Source organism: Lactuca virosa, chromosome 9 (genome assembly GCF_052849685.1).
Source record: "Lactuca virosa cultivar CGN04683 chromosome 9, Lactuca_virosa_CGN04683_v6, whole genome shotgun sequence".
Lineage (NCBI taxonomy): Eukaryota > Viridiplantae > Streptophyta > Magnoliopsida > Asterales > Asteraceae > Lactuca > Lactuca virosa.
The window spans coordinates 159473467-159496983 of NC_136434.1; the positions used below are offsets into that span (position 1 = coordinate 159473467).

General features: G+C 35.5%; 1 protein-coding gene across 2 annotated transcripts; it reads left to right on the forward strand.

Moving 5' to 3' along the window:
* Positions 1-16818: 16818 nt before the first annotated feature.
* Positions 16819-21339, forward strand: LOC145136344 (vacuolar-sorting receptor 3-like). 2 transcript variants are annotated; one of them, XM_079070477.1, is made up of 12 exons: positions 16820-17404; positions 17969-18661; positions 18740-18828; positions 18910-18979; positions 19074-19157; positions 19691-19767; positions 19866-19947; positions 20023-20105; positions 20196-20262; positions 20340-20468; positions 20742-20851; positions 20999-21339. In XM_079070477.1, exons 1-12 carry the CDS (start codon positions 17107-17109, stop codon positions 21095-21097), a joined length of 1881 nt encoding a protein of 626 aa, XP_078926603.1. In that variant the 5' UTR covers positions 16820-17106; the 3' UTR covers positions 21098-21339. The 2 variants fall into 2 exon arrangements, with proteins under 2 accessions (XP_078926602.1, XP_078926603.1); XM_079070476.1 differs by having other exon boundaries at positions 16819-17404; positions 19866-20105.
* Positions 21340-23517: the final 2178 nt, after the last annotated feature.

Below are 23517 nucleotides of genomic sequence, written 5' to 3' on the forward strand. Positions count from 1 at the left end.
CATTTTTTTCTTTTTGATCCCATTTCTTTTCGTGTATACACTTCAACTATCAAGTACAAAGCATGGGTGGTTAGGCATGGCCATTGTTGGCATGTGTGTGAAGTTTTACTATAAATAGGAATGCATCCTCACTCAAAAACTCAGCATCTCTAAAACTCCCTTCTCTTTATAATCTCTCTATTTCTCACTCGGTTATAGACCCATCACAACACCACCATAACACCACCATCGAACCACCACTCCATCACCACCTTCTTGTTGTCTTTCTCGACCAACAACCCTCCTAAACACCCCTCCATCTCCGATCTCTTCCCCCTTCCTTCATCTCCATCAAACAACAGTAGAAACTGGCAGCAGGAGGCTGCCGGAATTCCCCGTCACCACACTGTCACCTCCCTTTTTCCACCAGTAAACCACCATCTCCACGTACTCCTGTTGTGCTGCTGCTGCTTTGCAAAAAAATTCTCCACCCTCCTTCCTGCTCCCTCTCGCCAAACTCAGTCAAAAACAAAGGAAAACGGGGAAATAACACCCCGTGGCCACCCCACTGCATGCTTCCGTGAATATACAACTGGGCACCACTACCTCCTACTGCCTCCCCATCGTAAGTGTTATTACAGAAGTATACAATCAACAAAGTAATTGAAATAAAACGAACTAAATTCAGATATATTTAATATACAAGAATCAATTTACAGAAAACATACTTGTTTGATGATTACACAGAAATATAATCACGAAATTGTAGAGATTGAGGCCTGCTTTGTAGTGTCCTAAGACAGAATTTTCCCTGGTAGGGATCTGTCAAGAGGATACAACAATCAACCAAGATCTTCTCTTGATTCTGACGAAATTCACTATGCTCCCTTCATTGTATGTGGAATACGAATTTATATGAGGAATATTTGTATGGTTTTTCTGAACCCGAAATCTGTTCTTTGGTGATCTATTTATAGGTATAGATTGACTGTTTTTCCCTCCAAAAACTGCTAACTGAAAATAACTGTCAAAACAGTTAAAACGAATTTAACAGATTTTTTTAATAGATAATAAAAGTCAAAATCAGAATTAATATATATATATATAAAATAATGTAACTAGTCAATGAGACCCCAAGAGCCCCAAGGCCCAAGGCTAATCTTTTTACCATTAAATATATATATTAATCTAAGTCTTTCAAGACCATTTTGACTAGCCCAATCACCAAATCCAACCCAATCCCTCTAGTCCAAGCCTTTTATCTAATTAGTAAACAACTAGTAGGAGGATTTTTAAGGGAGTATAAGGTTCCTCTTTCTTCCAATGTGGGACAAGTCCCATAGAGAGAGTTTTCAATTTAACAAAGTTCCAACAATACCCCACATTTTCTATTCAAACTCCAAGAATACCCCACATTTGAATAGAAAATAAGTCAACTTTGATATTCAAATAAGGGAAGTAAGATATGACATGCATTTGAATAGGTGTTGTAAAACTTGAACCTTTCATAGTGAGTACTACTTGGATCTACTTTGTGGGTAGTGAACTAGATTCTTGAACTAACCACTTTTTATAGTAGAATCGAAAACAAGAAGTATCACACATATCATAGCTAAGCATAAATCATTTCTTATCATTGTGTTCACTTCGGTCATGAACAATCCTTTCTTCATGAGACTTTTAGAGAGCTTAGCCATATCATCTCCCAAAGATGCGACCTCACATCCATCTCACATAGGTAATGCTAATCTGGAATAATCCGTACTATTCCACTATAAAAGCTATCAGCATTATTAAGAATAAAGAATTCATCCCTATATCATCAACGGAAAAACACAAAATAAATATCATAGGAGTGAGCATACCTTTGTGTTAGTGCTTCTTTGAATCTTCCCCAACTAGTTTTCCTATTGAACCTAGACCATTGTATCACCAATGTTGCTAGGTTAGGTTTCCGCCAGGTGGTGACTCATTGTGTTGGCTTTAAGCCCATTCCCCTCGATGTGAAGAAAACTTGCTCTCTACTAAGGCCTTTTGTCAAGGGATCAGCTATATTTTCCTTTGACTTTATGTAACTAATGGAAATGATTCCATTCTTCAGCAAGTCTCTTATGGTAATATGTCTGCGCTAAATGTGTCTCGACTTGCCATTCTATATATGACTTTGTGCTCTAGTAAGAGCAGCCATACTATCACAATGTATGCCAATGGCAGTAACAGGTTGAGGCCACAGAGGAATACCTTCTAGGAAGCTTTTAAGCCATTCAGCTTCTTCAGCAGCTTTGTCTAAAGCAACAAACTCTGCTTCCATTGTAGAGCGAGTATTCACAATTTGCTTAGATGATTTCCAAGAGATAGCAGCTCCACCAAGAGTGAACACATATCCACTTGTGGATTTTGCCTCTGAAGTTTTTGAAATCCAATTTGCATCACAATACCCTTCAAGAACAGGAGGATATTTCATGTAATGCAGTCCATAATTCATTGTATGCTTTAAATATCTAAGCACTATCACTAATGCATACCAATGATCTTTCCCAGGATTGTGGGAGTAACGACTCAATATACTTACACTATAAGCCAAGTCCGATCTAGTACAATTCATATTATACATTAAGCTACCAAGAACTTGAGTATATTCTAACTGAGCTACACTATCACCTTTATTCTTCTTAAGATGACTTGAAGGATCAAAAGGGGTGACTACCGGCTTGTCATCATAGTGTCCAAACTTCTTAAGTACACTTTCAATATAATGGGACTGAGTAAGAGTATAACCATCTGATCTTCTTTGAACTCTTACACCAAGGATCACATCTACTACTCCCAAGTCCTTCATGGAAAAGGAGGAGTGTAGCATTTTCTTGGTTTGATTGATCACATCCAAATTAGTACCCATTATAAGCATATCATCCACATACAAGCATATGATGACACAAGCATTCTTGTATTGTTTGACATAAACACATTTATCACAATCATTAATTCTAAATCCATTAGAGAGTAATGTGTTGTCAAACTTCTCATGCCATTGCTTTGGAGCATGTTTTAGTCCATAAAGTGATCTAACTAACTTACAAACTTTGTTTTCTTGACCCTTAACCACAAACCCTTCAGGTTGGTTCATATATATCTCTTCATCTTGTTCACCATACAAGAAGGCAGTTTTCACATCCATTTGGTGTATTTCCAAATTGTGAATGGCTGCAATTGCTACTAATATGCGAATTGATGTAATTCTTGTAACAGGTGAATAGGTGTCAAAGAAGTCTTGACCCTCTTTTTGACGATACCCTTTAGCTACTAAACGAGCTTTGTACTTCTCAATGGTACCATCAGGTCTAAACTTCTTCTTGAATATCCATTTGTGCCCAATTGGTTTTTGCCCAGGTGGCAAATCTACCAATTTCCAAGTGTTATTCTGCACAATGGAATCAATCTCACTTTTGATTGCCTCTTTCCAAAAGGGAGCTTCAGACGAATCCATAGCATCCTTGTAGGTTTGTGGTTCCTTATTCACTACATAGGTCATGTAATCAGGTCCAAAATCTTTGGCTATTTTTCCCCGTTTGCTTCTTTTGGGTTCTAAGTTCTCTTATTGAACCTTAGAAGAGCTCTCTTCATTTGATTGTAAACTTTTGTCTGGAATGGTATCATTTAGTCCATCATTTAGAGGTCTTTTCCTAGAGCATGTAACCTCTTTCCCTTTATCCTTAAAAGGAAAAATATTTTCAAAGAATTCAGCCTCTGCTGATTCCATGATGGTTTGGTTATAGATATCATCAACATGTGATTTAAACACAAGAAACCTATAGGCTGCACTATTCATGGCAGGGCCAAGATAGATGCAATCTATGGTTTTTGGTCCAAGTTTAGTCCTCTTAGGAAGAGGTACTTGTACCTTAGCAAGGCAACCCCACACTTTCATCCTTTTATAAGAGGGTAACCTCCCTTTCCACAGATGATAGGGTGATTTATCACAATTTTTATGAGGAATTCTATTAAGTATTGAATTTGCTGCAAGACATGCTTCTCCCCACAGATTATGTGGTGCTCCAGAAGTAATTAACATTGAATTAATCATGTTTTTCAATGTTCTATTCTTTCTTTTTGCCACTCCATTTTGTTGAGGAGTATATGGAGCAGTTGTTTGATGTATAATACCATTTAAAGAACAAAATTCAGCAAAGTCTTTGGATTCATATTCTCCTCCTCGATCAGATCTTAGAATTTTGATCTTTTAGTCAAGTTGATTTTCAACTTCAGCCTTGTAATTCTTAAAATAATTCAAGGCTTCATCTTTGGTATTTAACAAATAAATATAACAATACTTGGTGCAATCATCAATAAAAGATATATAATAATTCTTTCCTCCTCTTGCAGGTGTTGCTCTAAAATCACATAAATCAGAGTGGATTAAGCCAAGTATTTCATTAGATTTTTCAACTGATTTATGAAGATGTTGTGAAAATTTTGATTCTACACAAACCTCACATTTTATGTTTTTATCTAATGAACATTTTGGTAACATGGCAAGTTTTGCCATTCTTTGAATAGAACGAAAATTGACATGTCCCAAACGAGAATGCCACAAAATTGAAGGATCATGCATATACATAGAAGAGGGGCTAGTAGTGCCCATTATTGCATTAGCATTAACATTGGTTACATCATTGTTTGGTGTTTCAACACCATAGTACAAAGGTAAGACACTGACTTTGAAGAGACCCTCACTAAGGTATCCATTTCCAACATACACCCCACCCTTGGTGAGAACAAACTTATCAGACTCAAATACAATTTTGAAACCTTTGTTACTAAGAATAGGACCAGAAATCAAATTCTTAGTAATTTCAGGAACATGCAAAACATCACTTAAAATGAGTTCTTTTTCAGAAGTCAGTTGCAGCTTCATTTTTCCCTTTCCTTCAACTTTTGCAGTAGAGCCATTCCCCATAAACATTGGTTCAGAATCCGAGACTTTCTGGTATGTAGAAAACATGGTTCGGGAGTTGCAAATGTGCCTTGTGGCTCCAGTATCAATCCACCAATCCACATAATTGCTAACCATGTTGGTTTGAATCACAGCAACAAACTGATTTGGTGATTCAACCATGTTGGCTTGACCAGAATTTCCTCCACCAGAATTACCACCATTGTTTCCATTGTTCCCTCCATTATTTCCTCCATTGTTTCCTCCTTGACCCCTCCTGAATCTACAATCTTTGGCCTTGTGTCTAATTTTGCCACAAACATAGCATGGACCAGAATTCTTTTTGAAATTCTTCTTGTTAGGGCCATGATTTTTGCCATCTTTGAAAGAGTTTTTGGAGCCTTGCTTCCCTTTCTTGTTGTTGTGCTTTGTCCTTGAAGTACTTGCTTCTCCAACAAAGTTTGCACTTGGTTCCAAGGAATTTGCATCTGCCTTCTCATTCAATCTGTTATCTTCTTCCACACGAATTCTCAACACAAGTTGCTCAAAACTCATGTCATCAGCTAAGTGCTTAAGATATAATTTGAAATTCTTCCAAGAAGGAGGAAGTTTTTCAATGATTGAACCAACAATAAAGTTAGAGTTTATACCCATACCTTCAACTTCAAGATCATGTGCAATGACTTGAATTTCCTCCACTTGTTTGAGGACAGATTTGGTATCCACCATCTTGAAATTCATGAACTTTCCAATCACGAATTTCTTGGAACATGCCACTTCTGTTTTGTATTTCTTTTCCAATGATTCCCATATCTCTCTTGCAGTAGTCATGGTAGAGTAGATATCATAGAGAGAATCATCCAGGGCATTCAGAATATAATTTCTGCAATTATATTCATTTGTGTTCCAAGTTTCCACTGCCCTTTGATGTTTTGCCAATTGGGCTTCACTGGGTGGTGTTGTTCCTTCTGAAATGGTTATACCAGTAGGAGGAGAGGGAGAATCATCAATGAGAACATTGGAAACATGAAGAGTTGTTAGATAAAACAACATCTTCTGTTGCCATCTCCGGAAATCTGAGCCTTTGAATTTCTCAGGCTTTTCCACATGTGTTTTGATGATGGAATTTTGATCCATTCTTCACTCTTTGATTTCTATCTTAGATTGTTATTACAGAAGTATACAGTCAACAAAGTAATTGAAATAAAACGAACTAAATTCAGATATATTTAATATACAAGAATCAATTTACAGAAAATATACTTGTTTGATGATTACACAGAAATATAATCACGAAATTGTAGAGATTGAGGCCTGCCTTGTAGTGTCCTAAGACAGAAATTTCCCTGGTAGGGATCTGTCAAGAGGATACAACAATCAACCAAGATCTTCTCTTGATTCTGACGAAATTCACTATGTTCCCTTCATTGTATGTGGAATACGAATTTATATGAGGAATATTTGTATGGTTTTTCTGAACCCGAAATATGTTCTTTGGTGATCTATTTATAGGTATAGATTGACTGTTTTTCCCTCCAAAAACTGCTAACTGAAAATAACTGTCAAAACAGTTAAAACGAATTTAACAGATTTTTTTAATAGATAATAAAAGTCAAAATCGGAATTAATATATATATATATATATATATATATATATATATATATATATAAAATAATGTAACTAGTCAATGAGACCCCAAGAGCCCTAAGGCCCAAGGCCAATCTTTTGACCATTAAATATATATATTAATCTAAGTCTTTCAAGACCATTTTGACTAACCCAATCACCAAATCCAACCCAATCCCTCTAGTCCAAGCCTTTGATCTAATTAGTAATCAACTAGTAGGAGGCTTTTTAAGGGAGTATAATGTTCCTCTTTCTTCCAATGTGGGACAAGTCCCATAGAGAGAGTTTTCCATTTAACAAAGTTCCAACAATACCCCACATTTTCTATTCAAACTCCAAGAATACCCCACATTTGAATAGAAAATAAGTCAACTTTGATATTCAAATAAGGGAAGTAAGATATGACATGCATCTGAATAGGTGTTGTAAAACTTGAACCTTTCATAGTGAGTACTACTTGGATCTACTTTGTGGGTAGTGAACTAGATTCTTGAACTAACCACTTTTTATAGTAGAATCGAAAACAAGAAGTATCACACATATCATAGCTAAGCATAGATCATTTCTTACCGTTGTGTTCATTTCGGTCATAAACAATCCTTTCTTCATGAGACTTTTAGAGAGCTTAGCCATATCATCTCCCAAAGATGCGACCTCACATCCATCTCACATAGGTAATGCTAATCTGGAACAATATGTACTATTCCACTATAAAAGCTATCAGCATTATTAAGAATAAAGATTTCATCCCTATATCATCAACGGAAAAACACAAAATAAATATCATAGGAGTGAGCATACCTTTGTGTTAGTGCTTCTTTGAGTCTTCCCCAACTAGTTTTTCTATTGAACCTAGACCATGGGATCGCCAATGTTGTTAGGTTAGGTTTCCGCCAGGTGGTGACTCATTGTGTTGGCTTTAAGCCCATTCCCCTCGATGTGAAGAGAACTTGCTCTCTACTAAGGCCTTTTGTCAAGGGATCAACTATATTTTCCTTTGACTTTATGTAACTAATGGAAATGATTCCATTCTTCAGCAAGTCTCTTATGGTAATATGTATGCGCCTAATGTGTCTCGACTTGCCATTGTATATATGACTTTGTGCTCTAGTAAGAGCAGCCATACTATCACAATGTATGCCAATGGCAGTAACAGGTTGAGGCCACAAAGGAATACCTTCTAGGAAGCTTTTAAGCCATTCAGCTTCTTCAGCAACTTTGTCTAAAGCAACAAACTCTGCTTCCATTGTAGAAGGAGTATTAAATATATATATTAATCTAAGTCTTTCAAGACCATTTTGACTAGCCAATCACCAAATCCAACCCAATCCCTTTAGTCCAAGCCTTTGATCTAATTAGTAAACAACTAGTAGGAGGCTTTTTAAGGGAGTATAAGGTTCCTCTTTCTTCCAATGTGGGACAAGTCCCATAGAGAGAGTTTTCCATTTAACAAAGTTCCAACAGTAAGTCCTCCCTAACAACTTTATTGTTAAAATGGTCCAGTCAATCGTGCTTAATCGAAGTCCCGAACGTGCATTTCTTTTTTTTTCTTCCTCTCGTGCATGAAATGAAAACAGAAGCAGGAGGAGGATAACCTCCTCCCCTGTTCAAACTATGTTTTAAAATAAATCATTCCTACCCATTCTTTAAATTCTTTTCAAAATCAGTCCCAGTGTTCCAAACTTGAATTAAAAGTGTCAAAACCTACCCTGTTATGGAAAAACTCTTTTAAATAAATCCTAAATTATAATACAAAATTTTAATAAATTTGTTTTTAGAAAATATTGATTAATTTTGTATTAAATAAACTTTAGATTAAATAAAATTTTAGAAATTATTTAATAAATTTTGATTTAAATAAAATTTTGGATTAAACTAAAATTTTGGAAAATATTAAATTTATTTTGGTTTAGATCAAATTTATTTAAATAAATTTTGGATTAACTAAACGTTTGGAAATTATTAATTAAGTCATATACTTAGTTAAAATACCAAATACTCTTCCAAATATTTATTTATATTGAAATTGTCTATGGAATTAAATTAAGCCCGAAATTTCGAATTTACTACAACACGTTCCGATTCTCGTATCCAATATTCAAAACAACTCGATAACCGCACGTTAATGTGAGTGTTACTGCCCCTTTTTTTATATTTTTACATGTTTTGGGGAATAATACATGTGCAATATTGTAACACCCCGTTTAAGTAAATAAATAAATAGATAAAATTAATATGAATAGTAACCCTAAAATCCATATTTTTTAGTGGGGTGTTGGTTTTCGGGAGCCAAATGTTATAAATTGGATTATTCGGGGGTTAAAGTGTAAATTGGAGATTTATTTTGTAAAGATGTTTAGAAGACAGGGGGTGTTTTGGTATCATTTGGACTTAATATGAAAGGATTTATGGAAGCAGGGGCTAATGAGTAAATTATGGACCTAAGTTGAAAATAATTTGTAAAGGGAGGGCTGCATGGTAATTATAGGGACTTAAGTTGAAGGGTTTTTGGATGGCTGGGGTTAAAAAGGTAAATTATGGACTCATATTAGAAGAAATCGGTAAGGAAGGGCTGGAACCGTAAATATGGGAGAAGTGTATGTGACCGGGTATATAACCCGTCACCTTGCTCATAACCCTAACCCTAGGTTTATACAACAGCCGCCACCACCGTTGTTAAGGTCCCAAACCACCTCACGTTTATTCTACCGCCGGGAAACGGAGTTGAGGGTGTTGCTGCCGCCATTTGCTTGTTAGACTACTCTTCAGTCATTTCTTAGCACCACCGAACAGCCGCCACTGCACCGTCCCCGTGAAGACTAAGCCACCGTCGAATTAGTGGGCCATCGGACGTTTAACGTCGTTGCTGCCATCGTGGATCGACTTTTCCTCCTTGTTGGTGACGACGAGGACCACCAGCGGGTCCGTTCCTCTATTGTTGTTGCTGTCGTTCGAGGTAGCCATTGACGTCCGGGAGTTACGCCGCCTTTATCCACTACTGTTGCCGCTAGTGTTGCTGCCGCCATGCTACCATTTTATGCCGCCACCAGCCACCGTTAGAGTTGGTTGTGTGCGTGTTATGGCGTTTGTGTGTGTGTTATGGTGTTTGTGTGCGTGTGTTGTGATGGTTTAGAGCTACAAGAGCGTTTCTTGGCCGGAGATCCGAAGAAAAACCCCACCGCCACCACCATGAGGTGGTGGCTGCCACTCTCTGCCGCCGCCGCCGTACGCCACCAGGTGGGTGGGTGGATTCTTGTTGCAATTAAGAGGCGTGTGGTCGTTTTGTTTGGCCGGAAAACCAAGAAAAGGCCACCACCACCACCGTGAGGTGGTGGCTGCCACCTCCAACCACCTTCTGCCGCCACAAGGGTGGTTGGGCGTGTGTGTATGTGATATTTGTGTGTGTTCATTTGGTTAATTCGTTGAAATATTGTATTTTGATTGGAATAATTAAGAAAAACCCGTCACCACCACCGTGAGGTGGTCGCCATGAGCCGCCATTGACCACCACTACCCAAGGTGGTAGTGGGTGATGCCCAACTTAATTAATAATTAATTATGGGCTAATTGGATCGCGACTGGGTTGGAAACCCTAATTAGGGTTTAGAAAACCCTAATTTTGGATTTATTGGTTTGGACTTATCGGGACCCGCATTTTGGGCCATTGGAATTGAATTGAGAATTACACCTAATCACACCATATGATTTATCTAGTAGAGTGATGGACTTAATGGATTAAGTCCTTAATGGGTTAAGTGAGAAACACTTAACCCTAATCGTCATTTTATATGAAAACCCTAATTTCACTTGGGCCTTGAGTTGGGCCTTTCTATTGGGCTTTGGTGATTGGGCTATTGTTGGGCCATCCAAGAACAATCATATGGACTAAGAATATATAGATGGGCATTAGGGTAAGGCCCATGTGAGGGTTTGGGCCCAATTTGAAAAATTGGGCCATAGGTGGGCTATAATTGGGCCTTTATGATTATGAGATATTGGACCATTGGAAATGCCAAATGCTTGGACTAGAATAAATGGTTGGGCCTTAGGGTAAGACCATGTAAAGGTTTGGGCCTAATCTGGAAAATTGGGCCATATGTTGGGCTTTGACTCATAGTTGACTTTTGGGCCTTTGGATTGGGCCTTAGGCTTGAATCAAGCTAAGTTGGGGGTAGAGTAGTCTTTTACCCCAAGCATGGACTTATGGATATGTGTTGGAACCCAATTATTAATTGGGTGTTATTTTGATGTTAACAGTTCGGGAATCTGTCATCCAGCAGCTAGAGTTTTGTCTGCGGGACTTCAACAGTGCGAGGTTAGTTACCTTCCAATAGAAGTGGGTCTAAGGCCACAATGTCGGCCCACTAGTAGGAGATATGTCTTAGATGATTGTCTTTGTGATAATTGTCTAGTTTTCCAATATCTGATATGCTTTATGTGCTAGGATGCTTTGTTATATATGTTAGTAGTAGTAGGGGTGAAATAGTCCCCGGTTACCGGTTGAAAGATACCGAAGGGGAGGTTAGCTCCCGGTTACCGGTTGAAAGATACCGAAGGGGGGTTAGCTCCTGGTTACCGGTTGAAAGATATCGAAGGGGATGTTAGCTCTCGGTTACCGGTTTTAAAAGATACCGAAGGGGAGGTTAGTTCCCGGTTACCGGTTGAAAGATACCGAAGGGGAGGCCAGCTCCCGGATACCGGTTGAAAGATACCGAAGGGGAGCCCAACTTCGAGTTATGCCAGACCGATACCGGTTGAAAGATACCGAGGGATAGGCATTATGTGTATATGGTATATGATATGATGGGGGAACTCACTAAGCTTCGTGCTTACGGTTTTCAGTTTTTGTTTCAGGTACTTCGTTTTCAAAGGAAATGAGCCGACTCAATCGCAGCGCATCACACTATGATTTTCCGCACATGAGATCTTTGGGATTACACTCTGATATTGTTTATGATAACATGTTTTGATTATTGACACTTTGGTTTTGACATGGGATGTTATTATGGATGTTTTCTTATACTGTTGGCTTTATAATAACCTAATTAATAATGAAATTTTTGGTCTTGAATTTTGGGATGTTACAAATATGATATAAATTTATACAAAATACACATATAATGCTATTATTTTATGTGAATACTATACTAGTTATGAAATCATCGCTTGCCATTATACTAGTTTCCAATATCAAGATAATCATGTGACATATTGTTAGGATATTACAACTATCTAAATAACTTATGTCTTACTAATACATAGTTTATACAAGGAAGTATACTTAAATGTATATCAATTATACTTTCGTAAACTCTATACAAATTCATTATGCCTAATAACTTATCCACATATAAGTTAGGCTGAGAGCTTTTTCAACTACCTTAGTTAAGGGTTTTTTAGTGAGACTATATTCATTAGATAAGTCTAAACACTTAGTATACCCACACTACTATAACCGTTAATCTTCGGAGTGTGATACATATGTATAGATCTATACGGGGTTGACATCCCCACCTGCGGTTGCTAGCTACAACCTCGATTGATCAATAAAAGCAGGTGATAAGTGTCTACAATCGTTACTGCAACGTCCAATGAAGCGTTGTAGGGGGTACATTCAGTCACATAGCTCGGTTATAGGACTCACTATAAACATTAACTAAAAACTCTCGTTTTCCTACAAACCATGGATTTGGTTGTTTTCAAAACTATCTTTAAGTATGGTTATACTTACAAAGACAATACTTTTTAGACTTGTTAAAGTATATTACTACGGTTAACAGAAAACTTGTAACTCTCACCAACCTTGTGTTGACTTTCAAACTGCATGTATTCTCAGGGAATCAGTGAATTCAAGCATATTCAGACATTGGGAAAATCATGGATGGATTGCAGGCACTTTAAATTTGTAGTTTTTGTTCTATTAAGCCTATCTATTATGGCAATTCATGTATTACTATTATGTGTAAGTACCCTGTATTCAAACTTAAAGATGTAATACAAATGTTGTTTTGTTTATTGTTGTATTTGTGCTATATATTCAGTTTATCTATGATCCATGGACTTAGTCGCACAACCTGACATGTTCCGCCGCCTCGGGCGGGGGTGTGACAGATTGGTATTAGAGCTAAATTGGCTATAGAGAACTCGTATCCTTGAAAGAGGAATACAACTATAACAAATAGCTTCTAATAAAAGTATTATTAATAATAACACTACTTCTGGACTACTTAGGGTACGGGGAAACTGGTTTGAAGGGCTACTTAGGTTGTTGGAGTTCAAAATGGCTTAATTGCTAAAATGGTCCTGCCCTCCGGTGTTTCATGTCTGGCCCTCGTCTATGCTTGGTAGTCTGGAAGTACAAAACAAAAATTAATAATACTACAAACCCCACCAACCATAATATATAAGAGTTTATATATGCTTTGACCCGCGACGAGAACACTTAATAAAAATTCTAAACATCCCTTCAACTAAAACTACCAACTCAACCCTTTAGGTCAGACGCCTCAATTAAGGTTAGTACTGTACATAAGCTATACCACAAATAAACTTGGAATGCGTGCCTATGTTATTTATGGTCGGGCCGATGCACAACCAACCTTGAGCAAGAAGTTTGACAGACTACAATGGTTGAGAGTTTTAGAGATTGAAGAATGTTCTCAAGATCCGTTGCGATACCTAGTACCTTAGAACCTTTTGTATCAACCTTAAAACACTTATGTAATTTTAATACTTATACATTTAAAAACTTACTAACACACTTAAAACCCTTTTATGTAGATGGAAGATTTGCCTGTTGACCATCCCGCTTGGATGAAGATTGCCGACCCTGAGGAGCTACAAGAAGTTTCGATGCACTTGGTTGGGGATCCATACTTTCCCCAAGATGCTCCAACTAATAACCCAAATGAGGATGACCCATCTGAGGATGAAGAGTCTGACGATGATGGCATACTCCAGGATGCCCAAGAGATTGATGACGATGGTCCTATCGAGGAAAATGAGGACCTTGTTTGAGGATGAATGTTGGAGTTTTAGATGACTTTTGGACATAAAACCTGCGAAAATTAATCTTTAGAAGGAGGAGAAGATTGAAGATCAAGAGTTTAGAAGATTGTAGCAAGAATTCACATCATACATTCGGTTTGCTTAGATTTGATCATGTCTAATTTACTTTCTTATGTGTTTATGTGTTTCTTTTATGCAATTATGAGCTAAATCATTAGGCTTTCATTTAGTGATGATGAACCCTAATACTTTGAGTTAGTTTCTAATTTACATGGATTTATGAAGTTGGTTTAACTTGTGTTTGATTTATCAATACATATCATGTTAAAATTTTTAATTTTTGTTGCTTAGATTTCAAGTTTAGTGTAGTTGAATAACCATTTTAATTGCATGAACTAGTTTACCTAGTTGTTTATGAACATTAAATTACTAGATCTTGTGATGGACCAAATCCAAGAATATATAATAAAGATAACAACTTTAATTGTGTTATAATTTGATCATACTCTTGATCATAGAAAATTAATCTTAGATATATATTACATAACCCAATAATCTTAAATAATCAATTCTATGCCCACTCGTATATGATCATTGCATAGTAGTTCATGAATTGGTGAAACGTTAGGAGATCGGACCAAGACTTCTAATAAATTTTACATTGGTAACCGACTGAATTAATCCATGTCTTCAAATTAACCATATGCAAATGGGGGATTCAAAGCTACATGAAAGTGTCTTCATTCTCTTGATTACAATCTTTTTTAGTTAGTTGTTTACGTTAGTTAGTTGAAGTAGTTAAGTAAATCTGGACTTGCAAAATCAGATAAAATACCCCCCACTTTAGTTGTTTTTTCTAGATTAATTTTAGTAGTTATTTTACTAGCTACATACCATTCCCTGAGATCGACACCCGCCTTACTTTTCTTTACCGTAATCTAATTAGGTCCACTGCCTACAAGTGCATTAGTTGATAAGTTTTGTTAGGTTATAAATTTAAAACTGATAGGTATATCTGCACTCCATCAACCGATTACCCACTACTTGCCTTGAGATCAATGTAGACTCCAGCTCCCGCGACTTTACGTATTACTGATGGACGCCAGGGGAAGGCCGAGGCCCTAAATGCCCAAGGGAGAGCCTTCCATTTGACAGCAGAGGAGGCTAGGGCGACGTTGGACGTCGTTACCGGTATGTATTTATTTATCTTTCTGCCAATTTATATTTTCATGTATGCATATATCCATGCTTATGTATGTACATTCCTAGTCAATTCATTACATGCGTTAATTTTGTTTGACGCAGGTGCGAGTCGATCTTTTGCGTCTTCGTCTTTTAATAGGGATTTTCATGTTTCCCTTGGATCATTAGATCGACCGCTAGAGGTCGCCATCGCCTATGACCGCACGGTTTTAGCCTTGGATGTTTACCGTGACTGTATGTTAGAGATTTTTGGTGTGAGATTTCCGATAGACCTTATTCCTATTCCGATGAGGGATGTATGTATGATTGTGGGTATGGATTGGTTGAGCCGGTTCGGAGCACTGATCGACTGTAAACGCCAGCTAATGGTACTTCGTACCCATAGTAAGGGAGAACTAATCATCTTTGGGGAGGGTACTAGAGTTGGTTCTACCTTTTGTTTGGCCGCCAGGGCTAGGCAGTATCTTCAACATGGATGCTCGAGTTACCTTGTTTATGTGGTTGAAACATGAACATGATATTTCATGCTATTATCGTGTCGAAATTTGAACATGAAAACGACATCAACACAAATTCGAAATTTGATTCTTTCAATTTCGTTTCGTTTCATGTCATGTCGACTATGGATGTCAAAAAGTCTCGTGGGACCCCGAACCTGTGGGCTCGATCACATATGGGGGATATTTGTTAAAAAAACGGGGGCAGAGAGAAATCTAACCTCCGTTTTAATTTCAAGGGTGGGGACGGGGGTGGGCAGTCCCTTCCCGAACCCACCATGGGGGTCCCGTTAATATATATATATATATATATATATATATATATATATATATATATATATATAGTATAATATTTTTGAGATGTGATAACATTTATTGAGCTTCCACAATCCAACAAAAAAAAATCATGTTTTTAAATTGTTAGTATAACATTTTTGAGATGTGATAACATTTTTGTTTTTAACATGTAAAATTATATTATAAATAAGTATTTTTAATCCAAAAAACATCTTTAAGCAAAAAAAAAACTTCTTTTAGCCCAATAAAAAAACCATCCCAAAATCAATCGGGGCGGGGGAACAGGACACTGGAAATTTCAGAGGCATGGATGGAGGAATGAGGAAATTTTGAGGGTGAGAGCGGGAGATGCAACCCCCGTCCTATTTTTCCCGGTTGACATCCCTAATTTTGACTTTTTCCACCCCTATACTTAATCCATAAATACTAATAGAATGTTGAAAAATGACAAAAGTTGCAACTTTGTAAAACCACGGTCAGAATTTGAAGCGTTTTTGAAAGTTGTCCTCAACCTGACATTTTATAAAAATCACAGGGACCAATTCTGAAGTTTTGTCTATATAATATTTTCTGTAAATAAAAAATAAAATAAAAATGTTTATTAATGTTCTAAACTTTGATCATTTCCGACATATAAGCTGTAGCCACTTCACTTGCAGTCTTGCAGTTTTGCATTACAAGTCTAAGGCACTGAAGAGGGTTATCGGCGCCTCACAGACGCCGGTGGATCCGTCAAACATCCGCCTCATCGTCATCACAACCATCACCACTCTCATGGTCATACTCGTTGCTCATGAATCATCATCATCACCGACATTGTTAATTTCACTCCTAGATGTCTGTGTAGAAGTAAAATCAATGAAGAATACGAATATTTCATCAATCATCAGTGTGATAAAGGTGGCGCGACGCGCGATACCGGAGCTTCGTGGTACTCACCTTAGCCATAGCTTCCACCATCGTATTTATTGCTCCATAAATTATCATCATAATCAATCCATATGGCTAATCTCGCGCTTAGATGTCTATGTAGACGAAGATATAACCAATGCAAAAATAAGGAGACTTCATCGGTGGCGGTGCTAATGAAGGTGTCGCGACAGGTGGCAGCGGAGCTCCGTCGTGTGCGTCTGAAAAAAAATGATGGAAATATGCAAAGGGGTAGTTTGGTCAAAGTCAAAAGTTACCGACTTTGACCTCCATCTGTAAACTGTGAAATTCTCTCTCCATTTTGGGGGAAAAATGTTTATAGAATTGTAGTCAACAAGGAGAACACTAGAAAATTCAGTATACGACAACAGTGATTGATTGAAGTTGAAACCCTTTTTCCGTTCTTCGGTCACACGTTTAACATTTTTTCTTCAAAACAACACCAAATTTCAACAGATGTTGTAAACTATTTCGCCAATCAATTCCATATTCAACAACAAAACCCCAAATCTCCAACTTCGGGTTTTTAATCTCTACTTAAAAACTTCACCCACTCAGACCCCCCATCACACGCACACACAAACACTCACAGATCCTCGAACACATCAATCCCTGTATTGCGTCGAGAATCGATGATGACGAAACTCTTTCTAGGGTTCATATTATTAAGCTGCTTCTATCATCAATCAGCAATGGGTCGTTTCGTAGTGGAAAAAAACAGCTTAACAGTATCTTCACCAGAAAGCATCAAGGGAAATCACGATAGTGCCATCGGCAACTTCGGTATTCCTCAATACGGTGGTAGTATGGCCGGAACTGTGAGTTACCCAAAAGAAAACAGAAAAGGTTGTCGTGAATTCGATGAATTTGGTATTGCTTTTAAAGCCAAACCTGGTACTTTGCCGACGTTTGTTTTACTCGATCGTGGAGGTATGCAATTAACTTTTACTATATGATTTTCGATTGTTTATTCTTAGGTATCTTTATTATTGTTTCTAGCTAAACCTAAGCTTGTTTCTTGTTGTTGCTTCAAATTGTTTTTCCATAATGAATTTGGACTTTCCTTTTTGGATTACTCTTTCCTGGTTCGTAATTTTCATGATCTTTTTTCTGATTCATAAAAAAAAAAAAAAAAAAAAAAAAAAAAAAAAAAAAAACGGTTTGTATTATCTGAGCACTGATCTTGTTGTTGCCTATTCTTTGTTTTTGGATAATTTGGTAGCTGTCTATTCTTTAATTATATTCTTTTAGGGATATTTCCTCATGTTCAGTTATGAACATTCCATGTTCATAACTGAACATGTGTATGCGATGATCATAACTAAACATCCATGTCCATATGTATGTTTAGTTATGAACATACCCATGTTCATGAATTCATGAACATGGGTATAATTTGGTTGAGTAGTTTAACTGTGTAAGTTACACTACTGAACCAATATCTACCGGTTTTATATTTATGATAATCACAATTCATATTCTTTCTCCACCCAGACTGTTTCTTCGCGTTAAAAGTATGGAACGCGCAAAACGCAGGCGCATCCGCAGTCTTGGTAGCAGACGACCTCGACGAGCCGCTAATCACCATGGACACACCGGAAGAAGACAGCGCATCATCAAAATACATCGAAAACATAACAATTCCATCCGCCCTAATCTCCAAATCATTTGGAGAAAAATTAAAAAAATCCATAAGTGATGGAGACATGGTCAACGTAAACCTTGACTGGAGAGAATCGGTCCCACATCCAGATGATCGTGTAGAATACGAACTTTGGACAAATAGCAACGATGAATGTGGAATAAAATGTGATATGTTAATGGATTTTGTTAAAAATTTCAAAGGTGCAGCACAAATTTTAGAAAAAGGGGGGTATACATTGTTTACACCTCATTATATAACATGGTATTGTCCTCAAGCTTTTACAATAAGTAAACAATGTAAGTCACAATGTATAAACCATGGGAGGTATTGTGCTCCTGACCCTGAACAAGATTTTAGTCAAGGGTATGAAGGGAAAGATGTGGTTATTGAAAATTTGAGGCAACTTTGTGTTTTTAAAGTGGCAAATGAGACAAAAAAGCCATGGGTTTGGTGGGATTATGTTACGGATTTTCAAATAAGGTGTCCAATGAAGGAAAAGAAGTATAATAAAGATTGTGCTGATGGGGTTATCAATTCTTTAGGTGATTTTTTTTTCTAATTGTTATTGTAAAATGTATAAATGGAAGGTTGAAAAAGGAAAATGAATATTTTTTTTACAGGACTTGATTTGAAGAAGATTGAGAGATGTATGGGAGACCCTAATGCAGATTCTGATAATCCTCTCCTCAAAGAAGAACAAGATGCTCAAGTAATATTTTTTACATAAAGGGCGATTATATAAAATACTTGAGTGATTAATTAAAAAATATTATGTTTTTTTTTTTGGCAGATTGGGAAAGGGTCAAGAGGTGATGTGACCATATTGCCCACACTAGTTGTTAATAATCGACAATACAGAGGTTAGTTTTTAGCTTTTTGTGTCTGCATATGTTCACATTGAAGGAGAAAATTAATTAAATGTGTTTTTATTATAAATATTTTTATTTTTTACAGGAAAGTTGGAGAAAGGTGCTGTTTTGAAGGCCATTTGTGCTGGTTTTGAAGAAACAACTGAGCCAGCTGCTTGTCTGAGTGATGGTAAGATATAATCCGTCAGTTTATGGGTCATGACACGACATTGGAGAAGGGTAAAATGGTCATTCACTCACATTCAGACAATCATTTAGCCCCAAAAGTGAAACAGTCTTTGTGTATGCAACACTTAATGGATGTGAAAATAAGTCTTTATAGGTCATGACACCACACTTGAGAAGGGTCAAATGGTCATTTACTCACATACAGAGAGTTCATTTAGTCCAAAAAAAAAATAGTCTTTATGTATACAACACTTAGTTGGATGAAAAAAGTCCTTATATGTCATGACATGACACTCGAGAAGGGTAGAATGGTCATTTAGTGACTGTCTTATTCAGTCCAAAAAAGGGATAGTTTTTATGTATACATCACGTAATGGGAAAAAAAAATAAAAACATTCTCTATAGGTCATAACACATGACACTTGAGAAGGGTGAAATGGTCATTTACCATGTTCTGACAGTTCACATTCAGAGCATTTAATGGGAAAAAAGAAACTGACCTTAATCTGATTTTATTTTATTTTATTTTTTCAGATGTGGAAACAAATGAGTGCTTGGAGAATCATGGTGGATGCTGGCATGACAAAATTGCCAATGTCACTGCATGCAAGGTACATTTTGTAATTTTTAGAATTATTATTATTATTATTATTATATATGTTTTTTATTATGTTGCTTAATTTTTTATATTTATTATCTACATATTTAGGACACTTTTCGTGGGAGAGTTTGTGAATGCCCTTTAGTTGATGGTGTACAATTTAAAGGAGATGGTTATACCTCCTGTGAAGGTAAATTTTTAATAATATATTGTATTATTATTATAATAATAATAATAATATATTATAAAAATAAAATTATTGTAGCAAGTGGGCCCGGACGTTGCAAGATCAATAACGGAGGATGTTGGCATGAAACCCGAGATGGGCATTCATATTCCGCTTGCTCGGTTTGTACTTTTCTCAAATTTTATAATTTAATTTTTTTTAAAGTTATAGATTAAAAAAAATAAATTTTAAAACATATTATAAAAATACAGGATAGTGGAAATGGGAAATGTGCATGCCCTGTTGGGTTTAAAGGTGATGGTGTCAAAAGTTGTGAAGGTAATTGATTAATGTTTTTTCTTTTTAAATTTATTGTGGATAGAAGAGAAATTTACGATTTTGCCCTTGAGTGACAGATATTGATGAATGCAAAGAGAAGAAAGCATGTCAATGTCCTGAATGTAGTTGCAAGAATACATGGGGAAGCTATGAGTGCACGTGTAGTGGTGACCTTTTGTATATAAGAGACCATGATACATGCATAAGTAAGTACACCTTCTTTTTTTTGGTCTGATGGAATCAAAAAAGGAATGGAATCGTTCATTCCGTTGCCAGATGGAATGGAATGGACCATTCCGTTCTTCCCATTTTGTTAATTTTTCATTAATTAGTCGGTGGCTGTTTTTCTTATTCCATATAAAATATAAAAAAAAAAATCATACCAACATTCAATACATGATCACGGAATCTAATAAACTCATTCCATTCCTTTCATCATTCCACCATAAGTAAAATTCCGTTTTTGCCCTTCTAATTAGGCAAAAGGGCTGTTCAAGGAAAATCTGCATGGAGTGCTGTTTGGATCATTTTATTGGTGTTAGGTTCGGTTGCTGGTGGAGCATATCTTGTCTACAAATATAGATTAAGGGTAAGTCACCAAAGGGCATATCTTTTCATTAATTTGCTTATTATTATTTGGTAGATTTTTCAAAGAAAAAAAATTGAAAGTAGAAATATGTAAATAAAGAGATAAATGAAAGTAGGTTCTTATTTGTTTGTGGTGTAAAAATTTCAGACTTACATGGATTCGGAGATAAGAGCGATTATGGCACAATACATGCCATTGGACAACCAAAGTGAAGTACCCAATCATGTTAGTGAAAATCGTGCTTGAAATGAAATTATAAAAAAAAAAAGAAAAAAAGAAAAGGAAATAGTGTTGGATGATTCGTTGGAACTATATGGTGATGTGTTTGAGGGGTAATTACTATAATACCCTTGTACATCCAACCCATGAATTTGTTGTGTACGGTGTACCATTATCATGATAAGAAAGTGTAGAAAACTTTGTCAAGTTTGGATGTTTTGGGGATGAGATTTGATAGGAAAATTTGATGGTGTGTTGTATGGTTAAAAGCTTGTCATATCATTTTATTTATTTTTTTAATTATTATTTCAGTTACAAGTCGGAAGCAATATACAACATGTGATCGGTCAAATTTATATTTTAACAACGCATTTTCGATGCAAAAGTGTTGTATGAAAAAATGAAAAATAAATAAAAACAGCGTTTGGATCGATATTATGGAATTTTGATTAACATGTTGAGTGGATGTAGAATTATGGGATTGAGATTATTTTATTAGTTTTTGTGAAGTCGTTTAGTATTTTATATAAAATAAGAAATTGGTTGAATTTTGTTTTTTTAATGATATTTTGTATTAAGATAAAAATTAGGAATTACAATTCAACTTGGTGATTTATAATGATTAGCACAATCTAATTAGTTTTTAGATTGTTCGATATTAAATTCATGTGTAGTGGAATATCCGTATAGCTTCATATTTCAATGGTATAATGTATGAAAGCTGTAAATTTTTATTGATATAAAGAAAAAAATTGGCTTTATAGCGGCGAATAAAAACGGCTTTTGAAAATAAAAATTTAACATGTCCGATATATGTTGGATTAAATTTACATCATTATGTAGATAAAATAAGATGATCTAAATGATATATTTAAATTTATATCGAGTATTACAACTTTGAACTAATTATAGAGATAAAAAGGTATGTATTATAGTTAATGTTGAGGTGTGCTAAAGGCCTGTATTTAGTGTAATGAAGTTTAATTAAATCTAAGAAATTGTGTGTATGTCAATACCTTTAATGATATAAAACAAAGGGTTGGTTTTCGTTACTTCTCAATTTTCATCACAATATATCAGAAACTTATCAACTCTTTGAACTTTGAAGAGCCAAGTGAGCCTCATTTTTCATGTTCAACATCATTTTTGTGTGTACATTCCAGAAATATCAAAAGTATTCATATTGGATTACCTCATTTAAAATTTATATACTGATTATAACATGTATATCACATCATATTGTTAAAAGGTATAAAGTCATAAAATGAGAAAGTATTATTTTTAAATTATTAAGGGATATTTGGGATTGCTTATTTAAAATTGTTTTTAATTTTTTTTAATTTTTTTAATTTTTTGTAAAAGTGCTTAGCTTATATAGTACCAAAAGACAACCAGCAGATAAATTGTTTTTTTAGTGTCTGATAAATTATATTTATTCATGTAGAATGACAAAAGAAGATACCAGTAAAATGGAAAAATAATATACACATATTTGGTCAAGAAAAAATAAGAACAAGGATAAAATTCATATGGTTTTTAAAGTTAAAAATTGGTAAAAGATAAGGTAAATTGGTTTCCACGTTATCATAAACACTCTTAGATAAGTTCTAAACACTTTCATATAAGTTACAAGAAAAATACTTATGAAATTTATCTATTTAAGTCAATAATATTTTTTATTATCTTATTTGAGTTGAACACTTAAAAATACTTACCATCGGTGCTTAAACTAATGGAAATTAATATTTCCACTTAATAAATTGATTCATCCACATGAGTTACAACACCTTTGCAACTATCGTACAAGTTAATAAAACGTACATTTCAAATGGATTACTAAAATTAATACAAACCTTAAATAAGCAATCCTAAAGACTTTTTTTTTTTTTAATGATCGTCCACAAAATATCAATGATCAAGATTTACCTACAATTGGGTCATCTAGACAATATCACCATAACACTAAAACTTAAATCCCAAACCAATAATTTTAAGAAGTCTCCGGATTTAGTGTTTTTGAATCATAATGCACATGTTGATTATTAATATCAAAATTTACTTATTAAATGAAGCATATATTCTCCAATAAAGGTGCAAATATTAGAGAGGCTAGTGCTTTTTACAATTATAGCACACATGCTAGATGGTTTGTTGATGTAACATGTCGTTTTCTAGCATGTGTTTATTATGTACTTTTTATTAAAGTATTAATGATATGTCACATATTTTTCCCGAAATTACACTATAATTAATAAACATATTGTAAAAAAATACCAAAAAATATCAAACCGATAAATAAATAAGTGTTGAGACCAATATCAAAACAACATGTATATAAATATAATTCGAATTTTTGATAGACATAAATAACAACATTGATTGGAATCCAAAAACTATTCAACATATTCTATTGATCTATTTGAAATAACGACGTTAATTGGAATATA